The 17,467-nt window shown below is 35.8% G+C and overlaps 1 protein-coding gene across 2 annotated transcripts in view; it reads right to left on the bottom strand.

The window, feature by feature from the left end:
- PREX2 (phosphatidylinositol-3,4,5-trisphosphate dependent Rac exchange factor 2) overlaps positions 1–17,467 on the bottom strand; it is a 172,747-nt gene that overhangs the window by 91,219 nt on the left and 64,061 nt on the right. For both annotated transcript variants that reach the window (XM_030944089.1, XM_030944088.1), the window contains 9 exons: positions 13,469–13,618; positions 10,724–10,868; positions 9,109–9,209; positions 5,251–5,354; positions 3,865–3,914; positions 3,237–3,312; positions 2,404–2,476; positions 1,122–1,264; positions 878–970 (listed from right to left, as the gene is read on the bottom strand). In XM_030944089.1, the coding sequence (XP_030799949.1) occupies positions 878–970; positions 1,122–1,264; positions 2,404–2,476; positions 3,237–3,312; positions 3,865–3,914; positions 5,251–5,354; positions 9,109–9,209; positions 10,724–10,868; positions 13,469–13,618 (935 nt within the window). The remainder of the gene's footprint in view (positions 1–877; positions 971–1,121; positions 1,265–2,403; positions 2,477–3,236; positions 3,313–3,864; positions 3,915–5,250; positions 5,355–9,108; positions 9,210–10,723; positions 10,869–13,468; positions 13,619–17,467) is intronic.

The raw sequence follows: 17,467 nt of genomic DNA, 5'->3' as shown, positions 1-17,467 counted from the left end.
TGAATATTTGCTAGGTTCCAAAACAAAGAGGTTTTAAACCTTGATCTAACAAGAAAAGCACCATTACAGTAGAACTGCAGGAGTACAAAGAGTGGCTCAGGGTATGGGCAAAGGCCTAGTGCCATCTGAGAATATGGCAGAACCTGACTGATAGAAATCAGATCATTTAGCTCTGTGGCTGAATTATATTATTCATTTGCTGCATCTATTTATAATTTAAATTTATACTCCACCATGAGATTTAGAAAGCCTTGAAATCTAAGTCCAAGTTTTTCTCTTATGAAAGAGCATCATACTTTATCTTTACATATACAGACACTCCCATGCTGCTCAGTAGAATCTTAATTAACCCAAAAAGATTATAAAGCAATGCTACCAAACAGGAAGGCTGTAATTTATTCATTCAGGGTCTCAAATCCCAGATTTTATCTAAAGCTTGATACATCCTTTACTATGAAATATATCAACTGCAACTCGCAGACTAGCACTATACCCATTTCATATTCTACCAATAATGTTGATTTCAATTATGATTAATGTCATAACTGGAATATTATAAAACATGTAAAAATAAAATGACAACTTTTATAACATCAATCAATATGACAACTTAGCTGAGCAGAAAATAAGTGTCAAAATAATGGTCAAAACAATATTTTAAATAAAAATAAAAACCTAAAAAGAAAACAAACAAACAAAAACCAACCAAACAAAAACACAACAAAAAAAAAAAAAAAGAAAAAACTCATAGGCACAGCTTTCTTGGTACGTGTTCACTGTCACTTTCTACCGCTATAGCCTTTCCCACATGATGTACAAAACATACATACATGATCAAATAAATAAAACAGGGAAGATAATTTATAATATTCCATACCTCAGCATTTGATCCTTTCTCCACCACTTTAATAATTGGCACCTTATTTTTATCTTCTAAACCAAAACCATAGGTTCCTTCATTAGATTTAATCTGTAAAATAATTTTTAAAAATATTGTTCAGAAAGGCATTAATAAAAACTGAAGTATGTCTTCATTAAATAACAATAAGCTGTCCTAATATATTGTCATTATGACCAATTTTTTTATTCATCAAAGCACACAGTGATGGTGTTTCACTCACCAGTAACGACTTGGCTATGACATTTTCCACTACTTTCAGATCATGTTTCATGAGTCTGTGCTTCATATTTGATCCTTCCATTTCTTCATCCGCATAAAAACGGAACAGCAGTGGCTCATCTTTAAATTCACTTTTCTCTAACACTGTATGACAGAAACCCAGACATATTAATCTTTATTTTCCTTTCAACTTTTGAATATCATGTCTTTCATGAACCATTAAATACTCAACATGCATACACATATTGAATGCTAGCAAACTATCGTTGGTGTGTATGAATCCAGGGAAATCTTTTAACATAGACAACAATTGTTACTTGCATTCATTACAGAGAGATACGTATCACTAAGCAAATTTTTTCATCTACAATATCTGGATTCCGACAATCTGAGCAAGACGTATTAGCCTGAAATAGTTTTAGTGAAAATACTAAGCACAAGGGTTATCCCTAAAAGGGATTTTAAAACATGATTTTGAAAAGTTCTGCTGGACAGCTGCTGAAGATTCTCACCACCAAGTTCTGGCATTCTCCAGACAGTGAAGCATGCTGGGTTTAGAATTAGAAACAGGTTTGCTGGAGATGTGAAAGCAAGCAGAACAGCCAGTGGACGCAGTTTGTGTGTTCAAAAATCAAAGGAAAAAGAATGAACAATACAGGAGAGTATGTTCTCAACCCCTTGTCTAAACAAACTGAAAAAAGTATTTCTTCCTCTTTTCATTTCAGTAAATGACCTACTACTTCAATCCTTCCACTGAAATCTTCCCTCTGATGGTATTAAATGCGTCCCTGTTCACCTTAATTTTGGTGCTGCACGTATCTCTGGTCTCCTCTCCCTTCTTTGTTCTTTACTATCCTTATAATTTTCTCATTTTTCTCCAATCTGCTTTCTCCCACTTTTTTGAAGTCATGCTCCTTCATACCTTATTAATTCTCCCCAAAATCTCACATTTCTTTCCTACATGATTTTTTTATTGTCTCATCAGTGCCAACAAGCATTACTTTCTTAAGACATTTCTTGCAAAGTGACTAATAAAACTGCCCCCACTAAATCCTTTAGCGGATTAATTCCCCAGCACATGCTATAAAATTGGATATAATTTTCAGAGTATACAATAGCTATTTTTTTCCTTGAAGACTGTAGCATCAATCTCTTTAGTGATACAATAGAAGAACTTTCCATCTGTTCTGTAATATCTTTATCAGCCCCTGCATTTCCTTCCAACTGTGCAGATAACATTAAACAGAAAGTAAGCATAACTCGTACAGAATGTATTTACTTACCATGGTGCATAAACCCATTATCACAAAGAGCTACACCAAATATCATAGCTTCCTCCCTGGTCCGGCAATCCCCCTGTGAAAACACAGTACATGTTTACAGTTACATGTTTAAAATGTATTTTAAAATATTAGCAAAATGGAAATTGTGCACAATGGCATCATCCCACAGGATAGCAATTACTGTAGATTATATATGTCACCACCACCTTTATTTACACATTTCTAGCAGATATATATATACACACACATATATAAACCAGTATATACATGTTTATTATAGAATCAGGGAGCAGTTTGGGTTAGAAGGGACCTCTATATGCTATAACACTCTGTAATTACAAATAAATAGGAAAAGACTTCAGCAAGGCTGCATTCTCCATAAAAATTGAACACAACAGAACCTATAAGCATCAAAGTTTTAAACTTTTATTTTATGGAACTAGTGCATGTTGACAGAGTGAGCAGGATATCATGTTTTTTCTCTGTTTTTTCATTTAAAATGAAACTGAATTGCTGGCAGCAAATTGGTACTGACTTTTGCTCATCTAGTTAGTAATTTAGAGTTTCTCATTTCATTACATTTTAAGCTATGGACAGTGTTATATGCTGAATCACAAAGCTAAGTGTCATCAAAACATTTCAATTCAATTTCAGATCAGAAAGATAAGCACTATAGGGATGAAAAGCATAGCTGATGACAGCTGATTTCTGCTACTTTACTGGTTTAAGAGGATTACACTATATAAAGCGTTTGTATGTTGTTCTTGATATATCACTAACTTTTAAGTCAGAATTTAAATGAAACATACATAAATCCAGAGGTGTCTACTTGCCTGGGCAATCAACCAATCTATTAATTTGTTAGCCATAACCACAGATTTGTAGGTTCTCAAGTGATAGTCTTTATCCCTGTTCAAAATAACACAAAACAATTTTTCAAAATCAAACAAAAGCTCAGAAGAAAGAGAAAAATACTTGTCATTTATAAGCAAGTTAGTGCAAGCATGAATTGAACACTTAATAATGGTTGAGAAGTTTTCTCTGGAGGAAAAAAATAGCAAATGAAGCCTTTCTTCTAGACTGAAAGGAGGAGGCTGATCACAACTTATTTGGGTGATATTGTCACTGGAGTATGAAGGCAGGTGTGCTGTTCTGGGAATCTTCAAATGAGGTAATGGTGTATTAGTAATGGAGTGCACTAATATATACAGAAAGCATATAAGCATATCCATCAGGACCTAGGAGGCTCTAGAAACCCATTAAAAAGTTACACTGAGCAGAGTTGGCAGCCACTTAGTGGTTCAGTTACGCTTTTTGTCTTGACAGCGTTTCAATCTTATCTGATTACTCTCAAAAGACCAATCTTGAAAGGATGGGTTAGGTTCCTACATTCAAACACAGTATCTTCAGATCATGTACTTCTTCCAAATGACTCCCTCAGGATTTCCCAATTGGACTCACCTAATTACTGGGGTAAAGAGACTGTGAAGGCGACAGTACAGTCGTACACCCTGTTAAAGAGAAAGAGGTGGTGAGTCAACCACACACTCACATCACAGACAAGAGGCAGGGACATGGTAAGGAAGCCTGAATGCTGTCAGTGGATTTCATTTACATAGTAAAAAGATCTGTTCAAATTCCTATGTATTTTCATGTGCCAAAACAATGATTCCCGATAACAATATTGATGAATAAATTATGAGAACGAAAACATTTCCTATCTAACCTAAGCTTACTGAGACATGTGCAAAACAGATTAGCTTTAAGGTAGGATTAAATAATTCTGAAGGCTTGAAATACTTAGAAAGAAAAGTGCACAAAAAAATAAATCAACATATCCATGCATTAAGGTTGCCCCAAACAGTGATTGCTATTCTACACACAACTGTGTAATTACAGTAAAAACCACTGCATTTCATTATATGCATCAATACTTTGCTTACAAATTAGAATTATAACTAATCCATTTTAAAAATGCAAAAAGATTTAAAGATTAGAAATGTTTTCTATTAAAAGCAAATAAATTATACATCTGCAGTAGTTTAAGAAACTACCATCAGAAAATAGTATTTTAAAAAATAAAAACACATTAGTATTACTTAGGAAACTATCAAAAAGCAATTATGTTTACAATATGCAAGCATAATGACTAAAAGTTGTGTCAAATTAGATTCTACCCTACTTTGCTCTGCCTGGGAGTTCAGTATTGTAGATTCCTCTGGATGCACTTCATATTAACAAGTGGAGCAAAAATTAAATTATAGTGCAACAAAAATTAAATTATACTTCAGTGTAATACCCAAATGCAGACATTTTCTACTGACTCCAAATCATGACAAATTTGAATATTAATGAGTTTAAAGGAAAGTTTGATCAATCTTTTCATTGTTGCCAGCAACATAGATGGGTAGTATAACCTATTATGTCTAAACATCTATGTAACTATAGATTTACTGCCTAGTTAAGACACTAACAAAGGACACTCAGATTTTAGTGAAATCTGAAAGCAGTTTCCTACATATATCTTCATATCTATGAGATGAGACTGAAAAATACAACAGACTGAACCTCAGCTTCAGGATTATCCAGAAACACAAGCAATGCATCCTGCATATAAAACCACTGAATAGCAACTATAACTACATAATAGTAAACTAATTTTGTATTTAAAATGCGTAAAAATTAACAAAAAGCTTACAAATGGAAAACTGAATTTGATTCACGTAAATATAGATTGGTAACTGTGAGGAGATGTTGTTTATCCCAGCAAATCTTACATTACTTTTCAAGCAGAATCTCAGTTTCTGATGCGCTCTTTCCAATAATAGCAACTATTTTATTCTGTACCTTGGAGATGACATCCTGCATCTCATTTCTGGGATAGTATGTTCCATCATCATATCGGAATCTGTACAGCATGTGTTCGGGTTTGAATTGGTGCTTATCTGTAACTAAATTAAAAGGAAAAAAAGGCATTGTTAGATGACTTTCTGAAGAAACCAAGGAGAGAGAAGAAGGTCAGCATCATTTCTTCTAATAAGAGCCCTAAATACATCAATAGGTACATTTCAAACAGGGAGGTCAGGAAGACCAGTTAGATCATCTGCCCTAAGCTCCTTTAAGCCACTGGTGACAATATTTCTTACAACATTTAAGTAGTACAGAAGAAAACAGTTTCAAGTCACAGGGCAAAGAATAAGGAAGACAGGCAGGGGACAGCATGAAAAATGAGGCCCTCAAATCCTTTTAGTCTTCAGTGCTTTTGCAGAGCTTATCAAGCAAATAGCCAAGTAAGATTTATTTTGCAACTATTCATATTATTCTCCCACATTATTTTCTGTCCTCATTCTTGATGAGGCCAATCTCAGATGACTCAGTAAATATAAAAACCCTTCACAACACATTTGACCAGTCTTGCAGTGGGAACAAAGGAGAGATGAACATCTCCCTTTACATAGAGCCACCTAAACATTTTAAGTGCAAGAGACTGGCAATTATTATGATGCTGATAATCTATTTCCCCAAGGACCTGGGAAAAAGGATGTTAACAGGTGGAATTCCAGAATTTTACAAGATTCCAACAACAAACCTCACAAGTTCCAGTGTTTTGTGAAAACAAGTCATACAGTAGGATACAAAAGTTCTCCTGGAAACTGCACAGCTGCAAATCTTTCTGAAAAACAGCTGATCCATTTGATGGTTGAGGACAGGCTTAGGCATTATCACCATCCCAAGACAACTGCTTAATTAATTACAGCTTCACTTGCAGCTGTAAGCTTAAATTTTGAAAGTCAATTTACATGTCATCAACTGATAAAGGAGGGTGCTGAAATGCCTTCAATTATCAGAGTAATACACCTGAGAGAGTTAGGTAATTCTGTGCATGCCTTCCTATAACAAGTGATTAAGCCATCATACATAATTCTCTTCCAAAAACTTAGTTAGGCATCATAAACTTTGTATAGTGAGGTGTTTTCTGTCTGTGTCGTTTTTCATGCCCCTTCAAGCTCCTCAGTATTTCCACACATCATCTGATACACAGACATAAAAACTGAACTTCATATATTAAGTGTCATGTGCAAGAGCAAAATAACAACTCTACCTGCATTTGAAATATCTACTAATATTAAAGCCCAGGACAGCATTCCAATTGCCTTGAACTGATGGCTATTCAAAATAATTCTTAAGCTCTTTTATATATCATTGCCCCTAAATACATGAGATAAAGACTACAAAATTTTCACATATAATGCCTAATGTAAGCATCTATGTGAATTTTAATGGGTTGTGACCATTAACTAAGAAAAAAGATGTCTTCTAGCTCTATAATTAAAAAAATATTCCTACTGTTGAAGAAAAATAATGTATTCCAATAGATTAACAAATAAAAAGAGTTCTTTCTAACCAGCAAGTTCCAAAAATAAAAAACACCATCGAGACAGTTTTGCCTAAAGCCGAATTATTCCTCAGTCTTCCAGGGATGTGCTGGGAGGGAACCAGGATGACAAAGCACCTTTCCTTTCTTGCTTGCCCATGACAGAGGAGGCTATGGCCTCTGAGGAACACAAGTACCACTCTGTCTCTGCAGTCCCAGCTTACCACCGTGCACCAGAGGGAGTAGCTCCACAGAAGTGGGCCATGCTCGGTTTCAAAAACTTAAGCTCACAAAATGCTGCATTACCACTAAAATAAGGAAGGCCAAGTTGCTTTGTGTGTCATTTCCAACACTGTACCCACATTTATCCTGGGATAGGTATTTATATGGCATACACTACGAAGAGGAAACTGATCAAGGTTTAAACTGGTCTTTTCATTTTTTGGCCAAGGTAATTTTAAATCAGACCATTACATCAGTCCAAGGAACTGCACAGCCGCATAAATACCTATTCATTTTAAAACTATCTGATATTCAGTTTATTTTTGTAAATACAAAGCTTTTTAATCCATTGAGACAAGGTTTCCATCTCTAATCAGCTGCAGCGAAAGGACAAAGTACCTCACTCCATTGAATGGTATCAGACATTTCAGGTATCAGAGAATTCCACAAGGTAGATTTAAAATAGCAGCATACAAACAGATTTTTCCACTTATATAAAAGTGGAGGGGGAAAAAAAGGAAAAGTTGTAACTTTTCTGCTTGCTAGAGTTCACACATCAGGAAGTACAACAGTGTCCATCACAACATGATTCTGTCATTGCTAGAATGAACTCCAGCACAGTGACAATAATGGCCAGCCTACTGAATATGCAAGCTCTCAACAAAGGCCTCTACAATATTTGCAATGTAAATAACAGCCAAATGTTCTTCCTCCCTTGCTCCCTCTGTGAAAACAGATGGTTCATTCAACTTTATTTTAGGAATGCTATTTTCAGTGAACTACAGCTGGATTCACTATTCAAAGTAGCATGTCTGGCTCACATTTCTATGCTCTAATATAATTACCCTTTTATCTCATGAAGTTACACAATATTCATTTAACTTCGCATTGAGAAAATCTATGGGTGTATTTAGGATATAAATTACAAGATCAGGAGAAGAATCTCTGGCAACAGAATCATTTCATCGAAAACAGTTCAGTGTGTGTAGTAAACATAATAGCATCTAACATTTGAATGATTGTGGAAGAAAATAATGTAGACTGACATTAAAGAAACGATGACTACATGACTACTGATTAATAACCTTAATATTTTTCCTCCTACTCTGCATATGTTTAAAACACACAGAGCTCAGTGGCACTGTTTCTCCCACTTTCTTTCCAGTCAAGGACACTAAAATCATTGCAAATAAATTAAGTATTAAATTAGTTGCTGGCTGGAGTACAGAAGTATTAAAATGTATATTATCAAAGATTCCACCTAAATTTACATCCTGGATCTATGATGGCATTGTAACTAACTTGACAGCTTTGTTTTGAGTGACTGTACCTATGATATGTGTTTCTGTAAAACATGGCTTCAAAGAAGTTTCTCCAGTTTACTTATATGGTCCTGTTAGACTCTACCTTGTAATAACAACAGAGATAAGGACATGTCCTAGTAGGAGAAAAATGTCGCCGATGCAAACTACCTGCAGAAATCAAACCTTCTTAGTGGTTAAAAGAAAATGAACCCTCTGACTTTTCTCCACAATAAACTGAATTCAGAGAGTTGACTGCAGATTTCAGCATCAAAATATCAATTTTAGTAACTATACAATGTAGTGAAGAGAAGGCCTTAAAATTAAAAAGATTAAACTGTTGGGTTACAGATTCATCAGCTCCACTTGTAACATCTAACATATGAGCTGGCACATTTATCAAAACAGCCAGCTGTGACTCACTGGAATGTAAAATTCTTAGTTGAACACCTTCCCTAAAATGCCTGGCCTTAATAAAGGTTAGAATCCTTACAAGCAGTGTACTATTCTGTGTTTCCCCAGAATTTCTTTGTGCTTACAAAAGAACAGCAAGGTTTCTCTAGGTCCTTTTTCCCGATGCTGTGATCTCAACAGCAGAGAGAAAATCTGATTAAATCAGTAGAGCCTTTCCCAGTAAATCTGCTATGGACATGGACAATGGCCCCATGAGACCCCTGGAAGGATATAATGCCGATTCCACAAGCTGTCTTGTGTTAACAAGACCATCTTTTAGTCAAACAAAATTAAGTCAATTCTAGCTACAGCAATTATCTTGAGAACAAGTAAGTTAAAACTAACTCTATTTACCATGGTGAATAATGCCATTCTCTAGTAAAGCTTGGCCAAGATGAACACCTTCTTCAGACTTGTGTATCTCCCCAATTTCCAGCAGCCAGGACACAAATTCACTGAAAAAACAGATACAGAAAACAAACTTTACATCTCACACCACCAGATCTACTGCATGTTCCTCTCCATTACTAGTGTTTCTTACTAGTCTTGTAAATGATTCTTTAGCCCAATGATGCTCAAAACATCATACCACCTTTAAAAAAAACTCACTCTTTACAGCTTTTCCTGCTCAGAAGTCTTCCATGCATGAAGTTAACCTGGCACATAGTAATGATTTTTCATGTTTTCTGGGATATCCTCAACAGCCATAGCTGCATTTGGTCAGACAGATCAATACAAGGCAATCCCAGGCATTCCTCCTGCACCTGCCCAGGGCAGGTATGCCACGATGGCACAATATAACCACAGTATGACAGAACAGTAGGCTTGTTACTTCCAAGGTGTCTCAAATATATTGACATTCAGAGCATATATACCAAGTATATATATTTCATGTGCAGAAAATGCCTGGCTTCTACCAAAGCAAAGCTGATGCAGTTCAGAGACATTGGATCTACAGCACATAAGACGTGCATGTTACAAATTAAAAGTGCAATGAGGTAGTGCAACCTTCACATTCACGACTTTTAACTAGTGACCCTGGGACCAGCTTAAGCATTCTTCAAAACAGTTCACTCCAAAGACAGCACTGAAAAGAAGCCATTTGATGGTAGATTTAAGCGGCTCCTCAGCATGAGTGTGTTCTTCACCTCCATCCAACAACTTCACTGAGGAATCACGATTCTACCATAACTTATGGTACAAGTTTGGTAGAATCATTAATCTTAATCTTGATTTAATTTCTCTTCAACTGTGTCACTTCTGACAGCACATAAGAATCTCCTAAGTTTTATTTCCCCTTTTGAACCCAGTGGTACTTCTAAACAACTTTTTTGTGCAAAACACGTTATTTTATAGAAATGCTTTTCACACTTAACTTATGGCTGTAAGTACTTATCTTATAGCCAAATAAAATAAGCGATAACTCTTCTGTCTCCCAAATGATTTTTTTTTCATAGACACATTTTAAGGCCATCAATTTCTTTTTCAGTCTTCTCAAGCCATAGGCATAATAAGGCATTTATAAAGATCCTCCTGATAATTTAAATATGTAAACCTTATTTACTAACTCTGTTCCTGACCTTCAAGCAAGAGGAGGACAGAAGCTGTTTTAAGAGACAAAGATTGCTTACGTGGAATAAATAAAATTTTACACTCCAAACTAGTAATTCCAGAGACAAAATGAATTTTAAAAGTTGGGAATTATTTTTTTGAGAGAAACTAATTCGCTTGATGCATTTCCGTATTTTCATCATGCCCTCTGCAGCCTTTTCTCTTTAATAGAACTACTTTGCAAAATGAGAACACATTCATAAATTTCAGGTGACCATTTTACATTCTGGCTAAATTCTATGAGGAAAATAGGCCTAACAGACATTACAAATGAAGTGCAGTTTCTACAGAATCCCAGAGAATATTTAAAATGTGGGTTTAGATGGCAAGAATTCATGCTAACAAATGCATATAATACCTTCCAAGAAAGCATTTGGGGAAAGTGGTTAATTTCCTCTTCCTGTCTTTGATGAGATTCCCTTGTTTGCACATCATTTTGTACAATCTTTCTCCTTGCTCAGAGATCATCACCCAGGTGTCCTGTTCCATGCCCAATTTTAAACCTGCCAAAAATGCATTAACATTTTATGAAGCGATATTGCCATTATATCTCAGTATCTTCCCTGAAATGGAAAAGCAATACTGATACTTTACATCCAAAAAAACCCTGAAGAACTGGTTTTCATTATTTTCTCATGATCAAGTTAAACCACGAACATATGATCTTCATAAAGCCTAACCAAAATATATTTTTCTCACAGAGAAGTTAATTTGTTAGTCTATCTACATCATCATTTATTTTGCAGCAATAACAGACACCAGTATATGAACACTTGCAAGGGATTAGTCATGTCTTCACAAGTGTAAAATAAGGAGCCTTGGTTTTGCACTTAACATGTGATAATAAAAAGATCTTCACTGAAAGAAATATTTTTCAGATTTCCAGTTAATAGTAGTAACAAGTTATCAGGTATACATATGCTAGTTTCACAGAGATAATTCACCCCTTTTCCACAAAAGCATTCAGGCTTGGCAAGGGAGGTGGAACTAGAAGATCTTTATGGCCCCCTTCAACCCAAGTCATCCTATGATATTCCATGTGAGTACGGGTCTGGTACTTCTTTAGTTTTGAAAATACAACCTGAAGAAATATGTCTGTCATGAGAAGCTAACGGTGGTACTGGGAACAGAACAAGGATTGTCTCTCATCATCCATGAACCAGATAGCAGTGATGTCACACAAACAAATAAAATTTGGAGTACCCCAGGAAAAAGAAAACTTAACTAACAAACTACTTCTGGAGCTTATAGGATGTTGATGCTGTTATTTGTATTGACATTTCAAGTAAGGTCATCACAGCATCATCAATCTTAAAGATGACCACCTCTGAAATAAATTTCTAACTTGCTCAATGCCTCAGGGGTTTACAGGAAAGCCATCAAATTGACAGAAAATTTCTGCAAGTTTCCAATACATCTTCATTTCCTCTAGCAAGCAAATACAGTCTACAAAGTGGTCCTAGTTTGTAATTTTATTACAAAAGCTGAAAACTCTGCTAAATCACTTAATTCAGAGCATTTGTTCAGCTCCTTTTTATTCAGCTCCTCTACATGGATTCCAAGTAAAAGTAGAGGTTTCATTTCTCTCAGTCCATTGAATCTTTGAGTCTTCCAACTCATTTGGTTTTAAAAACTCTGTGCGGCAGTCTGAATCTATGTGAGTCTCATCTCCTCCTGGTTCCATGGTTTTCTCCTTGGAGGCAGACCCACTGAGAGCATCAGGACCTGAAAGCTTCCACAAACCATAGGATGCTAATATCCTAAGACATGCATTGGCTTTGGGATGGCTACCTCAGACCTCCAGCTTGCCAAAGTTTACCTCCAACTCATTTCTATTACCAGCTGCTCAGTTAATTAGTGTGAAATAGTAAGAATTCATCAACATAAAATACTACTATTAACTCTTTGTATTTCTTGCCCAAAGCATCAAGAGCCTAAGGGAGACATGAAACTTAACAGAGAAGTAAGATTTACTGAAAATGTTTTAGTCAGTTCCATACAAGGTCCTATACAGAAGCAGACAAACCTGGGGTTTTTGCATTTGGCACTATGTCTACCACACTGCTTTTTCATTTTTTAAACATTTTTCATATTTTAAAAGCATTGACAGTTTAGACCTCTACAGCATCATTTTAGCTTTTCTGCTACAAATTCCTGATGACACTACTGATGCCCTACTTGAAACCCTGATCCTAACAAGAGATTCTAGAACATCCAGTATTCAACTTTAAAAGATCAAAGAAAATATTGTTAGTGTCCATCTACAACAGAGGCACAATCCAACAGTTACTGCAACAGGCAATGGAAAATCTACAAAAATCAGGAAAAGAATCACAGATCTAAATACAAGGTCATATTTTCTTTCAACATCAAGGCTCTAAATAGCATTACTAATTAGGATATTTGGGCTTTCAAATGAAATTAGCTCCAGAAAATTATGATGCATCATCTTTCCCTGCTTCTACTTGGTACTGGGTTCACCTTAAACATGTGAAGTTATTCATGGTCACATTTGAGATCAGGATTATATTTCATCCAAGTATTCTTCCACCTTAATTCAGTTACTCAGAAAGATAGTAGTTTTCCAAGGGTGATTAGAAATGGTGATTACTTTCTTGGGTAGGAGGCAATACATCCAAGTTGTGAATGTGTTGTGTACCATTTCAGTTTGGATCATCTGCATTAAGATCCAACAGAAAAAGCCTGCTCATTTCAGTGATTCCAATGGCCAGTCACAAAGGAAATCAGTGCATACAAACCCCACGAGGCATTTAGGATAGACCCTCAGATATCACAAATCATGATAATACACTGGTCTCAATGAATTTATGACAATTTATACTGGTTGAGGATAAACTATAAAATCACAGATTAAATCATCTTCCCCTTTCTCAAACAGCATTTACTACCAGCATATATGATTCAAGACATTATGCTCTTCCCAGTACAAGTTTGATCCATTTTTTCCCAGACTGGTATTCATAAATCTGCAGCTGAACCTGACAGGACAAGTTTGCCTACCGGCTGGTTTTGCTTTATACCTCAACATAAAAATACAGTATAGCTTTCTGGCAGAGCAACACAAGGAAGTTTATTGACCTACCTTTTCTTCTCTCTCGCTCTTTCAAAATAGCTTCCAGCCATTCTTGCTTCTCTTCAGGGGTTTTTGCCATGCATACAAACCATTTATTCTTTGCCGTGTTGTGGATCTTCCAGCCATTAATAACAGTGTGGCCACTGCTGTGGTAGTCAGCTGGGAATAGATAAAATTACTTAAAGAGCATCAACTCATAAAAAAAGCAATAGCAATAGTTGCCACAATTACTAAAAACTTATCACCACACATAAAAGCCCAAAAAATACAGAAGAATAAAAATTAATTTAACATTATCTGTGCCACTGAGAACCATGTTATAACTTAATAATATGTAGTTTTAATTTTTGTAAAGTGTCCTTTGTAAAGCGTAACAGAGATTTGCCTAGCATATGGAAGAAGGTATTAAGTCACCACTAAAACAGGCAGAGTCCTATTAAAAGAAAAGATAACAGTACTTTGGAGTGCTTTTGTGTTAAACTGAAATAAATAATTCCTTAAACAAGCAGCATTGCTCTTTTCCCCCTGAAATTACTGAGTTGCTATGATGACTGACTTGATTTACTATTAAGTGTAAAAAAATGACTAAATATACAGGGCGGGGATACAATTTCAATTTCACAAGTAATCAAAGCACAGACATTTGAAGTATCTTTACTGGTTACCTGAATAAGCAAGTATCTACCCTTTCTAGTTTAAACAAACTGGAATATAATAAAGATGTTCTGATCTAAAAATCAAATGCATAATTCCTGAAATATGTTGCTAACAGCCTCATGTTTGATGGGCACATTATGAAGGTAAGGGTTGCCGATGCTCTTAGATAACTAGAACTCCTGACATGTAATGTGTAAAAATATCTATGCTATAGAAATCAAATTATTTACTATTTATTACTTTATATTTAACGCTATAGCAATTTATTTTACTATGCTAGTCCAAAAATCTCATTCAGAAATTCCAAAACTAATCCCCTAACTATCCTTCACTAGGATTACATGAATTTCCTGGGGAAAAAGTCATGAGGGATAAATGCCTTATGACAAGAAATAATTTTTTTTCATAAAACACAAACTAAAAAACTAGAGCTAGCAACTACAATACAAAACACTAAGAAAAATCAAAGGCCAATATTTTCTCACCACAAACTTTCATTAAGTGGCAAAAAAGTCCTAAGGCCAACCCTGAACTAGTGCAATAACTACACAACTTTTCATTTAGTAAATACTTTTTCAGCCCTATTTTTTATGATGAGATGAGATTTTCTGAAACTGAAACCCTTGCTGAAATGCTTGCTAAGATTTATCATAAATCTCAGCAGACATGCTAGTATCCTTTCAATAACTTTGCATTTTAATTAGATGGAAAGCAGCCAAGCTTTGTGTACTGGGCTGGGAAATGTCAGGAACTACTAGAAAATCATGAGACTGATGGCTAATTTCTAAACCAACAAAACTTTCTAGTACTCAAAGCACGTAAAAAAGTGCAAGCAAGTCTATGACAGGGGAAAAAATGAAGTAATTTTTCCAACATCATGTTTATGCCATTCAGTTATTTATCATATTTTTATTTGCATAGCCTATGCATAGTATCCTTTGTTCCTTTAAAAACATTGTTTCTTGAAAATTACCCATCATACTACTCATGCAGTCTTAGAAAATCAGACCCAAAAGTCAAGGACAAGAAATAAGTCTCAGACAGAAACTCTCAACTGACAGACTGCAGACCCTTGGGGATCAGAGGCAGCAGCACTACTGGAGGAAGTCAAGGTTCCTCTGTTTATTTATTAAGTTAGAGGCAAATACATATAAAAATACAGGGTCATAAGTTCCCTGTGGTCTTTGTTACTGTATGTTATCAGCAGAGGACATGTTGTGTAGGGAAATGATTACTGGTTCACTGAACCATAGCAGTTAAAATTGTGGCCAAAAAAAATCAAAAATGAGGGCTCAGACTCGCAAATGGATTCAGATTGCCCCACTTTGGACAAAAATTTGGTGTCAACTTAGTAGCTTAATTCAGAAAAGAAAATGGTTTGTCCAGACACTTGAATCTCTTAATGTAGAGATGACTTTTTAAATCACAGTTTCCTTGGCCTCTGAGGATTTGTAACTGCAGGGCAAGGAGCACCCTGGCTGTTTGACCACACTCACCTCATTCCACCACAAACTCACAGAATTCTGGGAAAGGCCCAATCACCAAGCTAGGGATTATGACTGCTTAATGTATACAAAGGGCACTGAGCTCAGGTAGACAAAAACATGTAGCTGTTGTCCAGCTTTGCTATAGTAACACACTGCTGTGATGCCCACTTGGACTTCAGCCTCTGTCTCCAACTGCAACAGGTCTCCTTTCTCCCTTGCTTTTCACACTCCCCATGAAGGGGAGCAATTCCTACAATCCTCCAAGGCTCCCATGAACAATTTCTCCCCAATACACCCATGTCCCAATGAAGTTCAGCATTACGCTGTCATCCCATATAAACTCCTACATTCCCGGCTATTGGGCAAAATCTGGACAAGAGCTGCTGGCCAGCCAGGAGGTCTGCATGTCCTGCCTGCCCAGCTGCTCAGCACATCTGCACACTCTTCACATCAATGCAATCACAGCTGGCAGCCAGGCTAAACAAAGAATTTCAAAACCTGACATAATGGCTACAGAAGGAAGAAGAGCATGAGACTGCTGTTTGCTCCATGCAAAGTCTGAACGAGCAGGATCAACAAATCATTAAACCTACAACTTGCCTAGGAAAGGTGATGAGAGATGACATCATCTTTTAATGTGACTTGGTAATACATTACAGCTTGTAATTTGAACTGCAATATATTGTTCAAAATTCAAGGCTCATATCTTTGAGTGATGAATAAGAAGCAATTTGTTGCAGACGTATACAAAAGAATTTTCTTCTTCCCTTAAAAAAACCAAACAGAAGTCTCTGTACTGAACTACTTTTATATTTCTTAGAGGTTCTTAGGAGCATCAATGCTCAGAAATGCCAAGGAAATAATTTCTGCACAATATCAACTGACACCCTCCACGTGTACTTTTTTATGCGGTTTCCAGCTACTTTTATCATGTCACATTTTTTCTATATCATACCTCAGCTCAAAACTAGAGACGACAGAACTACTATATTAGAAGCAAACATAAATCTGGTATTTCCTAAGTCTCAAGTGCTTTTCTTCATAAACTAAGTACCATTCATTTAATGGCTGATGAATGCCTTTAGAAATGTATTTTTCTCTCAAAAGTGAATTTTAGAAACTGGTACAGAAAAAAGAATACAATTACTATAAAACCACCTTTCTGATACTTGCAAGTGATTGTGTAGTCACATTATTTTAAGATCATAAATAGTTGGCCCTGATAAGTAATATGCATTCCACTTTAATCAGTGCAATCAAGAAAAAACAGAGTACTTCATGGTGCTGAAACAAAAAAAGAAAGCTGACACCAACTGTACTGCTCAGCCAAGGCCTAATTTCATCAAAGAAAAATTGCTTTTCAGAAAAAGCTTTGTTAATTTCTGTAGGCATGTCATTAGCATGATAATAAACCACACTGGGAATCTGTTTTGCTATTTCTATGCTTCTACTCACAAACAACGAAGATTACATTCCTACATCTATCAATGCTGGAAGCAAACACTCTCAGTTGCCCCGTTCCCTGGAGCTCCATGGTTCCTTACATAAAGTGAGCAGGGGATCCCAAAATCTGCAGTAAGGAACTGTGGATGTATCATCCAGACTCAATTGTCTTTGATGTCTTTAAAGAGATTCATCTGGAGTGCATGACAAAGAGTTGTGCACAGATATGAACATATAAATACTCTGCATCCAGAGCTTCCACTCTAATTTAGGAATTACAGAAATTCATAGGTAATAGATGATTAAAGAGAATTAAATAATACAATACCAAAAAAAGCACTTGCAAAGCTATTGTGAGTGACACTAGAACAACCATATCACTCTTCTTGGGAAGACAATGAGACAAAAAGAAAACAGCAGA

The sequence above is a fragment of the Camarhynchus parvulus genome, chromosome 2 (assembly GCF_901933205.1).
Source record: "Camarhynchus parvulus chromosome 2, STF_HiC, whole genome shotgun sequence".
NCBI classification, from domain to species: domain Eukaryota; kingdom Metazoa; phylum Chordata; class Aves; order Passeriformes; family Thraupidae; genus Camarhynchus; species Camarhynchus parvulus.
This window is presented reverse-complemented; position numbering and strand designations above follow the sequence as displayed.